General features: G+C 42.0%; 1 protein-coding gene across 1 annotated transcript; it reads left to right on the top strand.

Moving 5' to 3' along the window:
• The first annotated feature begins 874 nt into the window (after window positions 1-874).
• LOC120044745 (repetitive proline-rich cell wall protein 2-like) lies at window positions 875-1,725 on the top strand. The gene is made up of 2 exons (XM_038989424.1): window positions 875-884; window positions 1,190-1,725. Exons 1-2 carry the CDS (start codon window positions 875-877, stop codon window positions 1,723-1,725), a joined length of 546 nt encoding a protein of 181 aa, XP_038845352.1.
• Window positions 1,726-4,670: the final 2,945 nt, after the last annotated feature.

Raw genomic sequence — 4,670 nt, 5'->3', positions numbered from 1 at the left:
TCTGGTCTTGGCCATTGTGGAGAGGTTGGAGTCTGTTTGATTGAGTGTGTGGACAGGTGTCTTTTATACAGGTAACGAGTTCAAACAGGTGCAGTTAATACAGGTAATGAGTGGAGAACAGGAGGGCTTCTTAAAGAAAAACTAACAGGTCTGTGAGAGCCGGAATTCTTACTGGTTGGTAGGTGATCAAATACTTATGTCATGCAAATTAATTACTTAAAAATCATACAATGTGATTTTCTGGATTTTTGTTTTAGATTCCGTCTCTCACAGTTGAAGTGTACCTATGATAAAAATGACAGACCTCTACATGCTTTGTAAGTAGGAAGACCTGCAAAATCGGCAGTGTATCAAATACTTGTTCTCCCCACTGTGTGTATATATATATATATACTCTATATACCCCCTCTCTCTATACTCCCTCTCTCCATACTCTATCTACTCTCTCTCTATTGAATTTACTTGGACATGTTTTACATTTTAGTCATTTATCAGACAGTCTTATCCAGAGTGACTTAGTCAGTTCATTCAACGTAGGTACTGTGTATGGAAGACAGCAACAGGTAGATTGGGTAAATGTTGCTAAAGCATTAAACCCTAGTTTTAGAAGTCCAAAGTATAATCTGTACCAAATTATGTTCTCTTTCACTCCTCCCTTTCCCTTCTTTCTGTCTATACACCTCCTTCCCGCTCTTCCCCCCTCCCCCTTTCTTACTTCTCAATGCCTCACTGTGTTGTAGTCATAACTGGCTGCAACCGTGGTGTCTGTGCGTGTGGAATTGTGGTGGCGAAGAGCTCCTGTTATAAATGATGCCTTTTGGACGCCAGTCGCCTGTTGAATGGACGCTCTCTCTGCGGTCTCTGTAAAAAGGGAATGGAGGGACGTGTGTTTCCCATTACCATAGGGTTTCCTCTTCTGCCCTGCTCCCCTGCAGCTTGGGCCATACTGCAGTCTGGAGCTGATGCTGAGTGACAGGTTGTCAGTGTGAACTTCATAGACTCATCTGCAATAATACAGACTCACGCAAACACTCACACACATAAGTAAGGAATTCAAATGCACACACAGATACACACAGGCAGGGCGAGAGAGAGACAGGCACAGTGTGTTTGAGGGTTATAGTGTTGGTGGGACACTGAGAATACAGAGCAGCTGTACTGACTTACATGGATGCTGCTCTGTATTAAGACAACAAACCAAATCCAACCAACCGCTCGTGCTTCACCAAGCCCCCTTTCAACAAGAGACTAGCCAACCGCTCGTGCTTCACCAAGCCCCCTTTCAACAAGAGACTAGCCAACCGCTCGTGCTTCACCAAGCCCCCTTTCAACAAGAGACTAGCCAACCGCTCGTGCTTCACCAAGCCCCCTTTCAACAAGAGACTAGCCAACCGCTTGTGCTTCACCAAGCCCCCTTTCAACAAGAGACTAGCCAACCGCTCGTGCTTCACCAAGCCCCCTTTCAACAAGAGACTAGCCAACCGCTCGTGCTTCACCAAGCCCCCTTTCAACAAGAGACTAGCCAACCGCTCGTGCTTCACCAAGCCCCCTTTCAACAAGAGACTAGCCAACCGCTCGTGCTTCACCAAGCCCCCTTTCAACAAGAGACTAGCCAACCGCTCGTGCTTCACCAAGCCCCCTTTCAACAAGAGACTAGCCAACCGCTCGTGCTTCACCAAGCCCCCTTTCAACAAGAGACTAGCCAGACATTTGATAATGTGGTAACCACTAGAGGTCGACCGATTATGATTTTTCAACGCCGATACCGATGCTGATTATTGGAGGACCAAAAAAGCCGATACCGATTAATCGGACGATTTAAAAAAATAAAAATAAAAATTTATTTGTAATAATGACAATTACAACAATACTGAATGAACACTTATTTTAACTTAATATAATACATCAATAAAATCAATTTAGATTCAAATAAATAATGAAACAGGTTCAATTTGGTTTAAATAATGCAAAAACAAAATGTTGGAGAAGAAAGTAAAAGTGCAATATGTGCCATGTAAAAAAAGCTAATGTTTAAGTTCCTTGCTCAGAACATGAGGACATATGAAAGCTGGTGGTTCCTTTTAACATGAGTCTTCAATATTCCCAGGTAAGAAGTTTTAGGTTGTAGTTATTATAGGAATAGGACTATTTCTCTCTATACCATTTGTATTTCATATACCTTTGACTATTGGATGTTCTTATAGGCACTTTAGTATTGCCAGTGTAACAGTATAGCTTCCATCCCTCTCCTCGCCGCTACCTGGGCTCGAACCAGGAACACATCGACAACAGCCACCCTCGAAGCAGCGTTACCCATGCATAGCAAGGAGAACAACTACTCCAAGTCTGAGTGAGTGACGTTTGAAACGCTATTAGCGCGCACCCCGCTAACTAGCTAGCCATTTCACATTGGTTACACCAGTCTAATCTCGGGAGATGATAGGCTTGAAGTTATAAACAGTGCGATGCTTGAAGCACAGCGACGAGCTGCTGGCAAACCCACGAAAGTGCTGTTTGAATGAATGCCTACGAGCCTGCTGCTGCCTACCATCGCTCAGTCAGACTGCTCTATCAAATCATAGACTTAATTATAACACACAGAAATACGAGCCTTAGGTCATTATAATGGTTGAATCCGGAAACTATCATTTTGAAAACAAAATGTTTATTCTTTCAGTGAAATACGGAACCGTTCCGTAGTCTAAATATTGCTGTTCAACCTTCAATGTTATGTCATAATTATGTACAATTCTGGCAAATTAATTACAGTCTTTGTTAGGGATAAATGGACTTCACACAGTTCGAAATGAGCCAGGCGGCCCAAACTGCTGCATATACCCTGACTCTGCTTGCACGGAACGCAAGAGAAGTGTCACAATTTCCCTAATTATAAGAAATTCATGTTAGCAGGCAATATTAACTAAATATGCAGGTTTCAAAATATATACTTGTGTATTGATTTTAAAGAAAGGCATTGATGTTTATGGTTAGGTACATTGGTGCAACGACAGTCCTTTTTCGCGAATGCGCTTGTTAAATCATCACCGTTTGTCGAAGTAGGCGCATCGATTATATGCAACGCAGGACACGCTAGATAAACTAGTAATATCATCAACCATGTGTTGTTAACTAGTGATTATGTTAAGATTGATTGTTTTTTATAAGATGAGTTTAATGCTAGCTAGCAACTTACCTTGGCTTCTTGCTGCCCTCGCGTAACAGGTAGTCAGCCTGCCACGCAGACTCCTTGTGGAGTGCAATGTAAGGCAGGTGGTTAGAGCGTTGGACTAGTAACCGGAAGGTTGCAAAAACGAATCCCCGAGCTAACAAGGTAAAAATCTGTCGTTCTGCCCCTGAACTAGGCAGTTAACCCACCGTTCCTAGGCCGTCATTGAAAATAAGAATGTGTTCTTAACTGACTTGCCTAGTTAAATAAAGGTGTAAAAAAAATATTTTAAAAATTGGCAAATTTGTGTCCATTGTTTACCGATTGTTATGAAACCTTGAAATCGGCCCTAATTAATCGGCCATTCCGATTAGTCGGTCGACCTCTAGTAACCACCCTCTGTCCTTTAGATCCAGCTTGATAAGACATTTGATAATGTAGTAACCTCCATCTGTCCTTTAGATCCAGCTTGATAAGACATTTGATAATGTAGTAACCTCCATCTGTCCTTTAGATCCAGCTTGATAAGACATTTGATAATGTGGTAACCACCCTCTGTCCTTTAGATCCAGCTTGATAGGACATTTGATAATGTAGTAACCTCCATCTGTCCTTTAGATCCAGCTTGATAAGGCATTTGATAATGTGGTAACCACCCTCTGTCCTTTAGATCCAGCTTGATAGGACATTTGATAATGTGGTAACCACCCTCTGTCCTTTAGATCCAGCTTGATAGACATTTGATAATGTAGTAACCATCCTCTGTCCTTTAGATCCAGCTTGATAAGACATTTGATAATGTAGTAACCACCCTCTGTCCTTTAGATCCAGCTTGATAAGACATTTGATAATGTGGTAACCACCCTCTGTCCTTTAGATCCAGCTTGATAAGACATTTGATAATGTGGTAACCACCCTCTGTCCTTTAGATCCAGCTTGATAAGACATTTGATAATGTGGTAACCACCCTCTGTCCTTTAGATCCAGCTTGATAAGACATTTGATAATGTGGTAACCACCCTCTGTCCTTTAGATCCAGCTTGATAAGACATTTGATAATGTAGTAACCACCCTCTGTCCTTTAGATCCAGCTTGATAAGACATTTGATAATGTGGTAACCACCCTCTGTCCTTTAGATCCAGCTTGATAAGACATTTGATAATGTGGTAACCACCCTCTGTCCTTTAGATCCAGCTTGATAAGACATTTGATAATGTGGTAACCACCCTCTGTCCTTTAGATCCAGCTTGATAAGACATTTGATAATGTGGTAACCACCCTCTGTCCTTTAGATCCAACCAATAGTGGTGCCCTGCTATTATTACTATAACCGTTCCAAAGTCTGCTTTTCTCCTATTTGTATAATCGGTGGCTGTCCCAAATGGAACCCTATTCCCTATGAAGTGCACAACTTTTTTTACTAGGGATAATTTGGGACGCATCCACGGTCTGTGTAACGTCCAGAGCACTCATCCACATCAGGTTTCCTCCAGCTCTGTGTGA

This window comes from Salvelinus namaycush, chromosome 3 (genome assembly GCF_016432855.1).
Source record: "Salvelinus namaycush isolate Seneca chromosome 3, SaNama_1.0, whole genome shotgun sequence".
Lineage (NCBI taxonomy): Eukaryota > Metazoa > Chordata > Actinopteri > Salmoniformes > Salmonidae > Salvelinus > Salvelinus namaycush.
The sequence above is the reverse complement of the archived record's forward strand: the minus strand, read 5'-3'. Positions and strand labels throughout refer to the sequence as shown.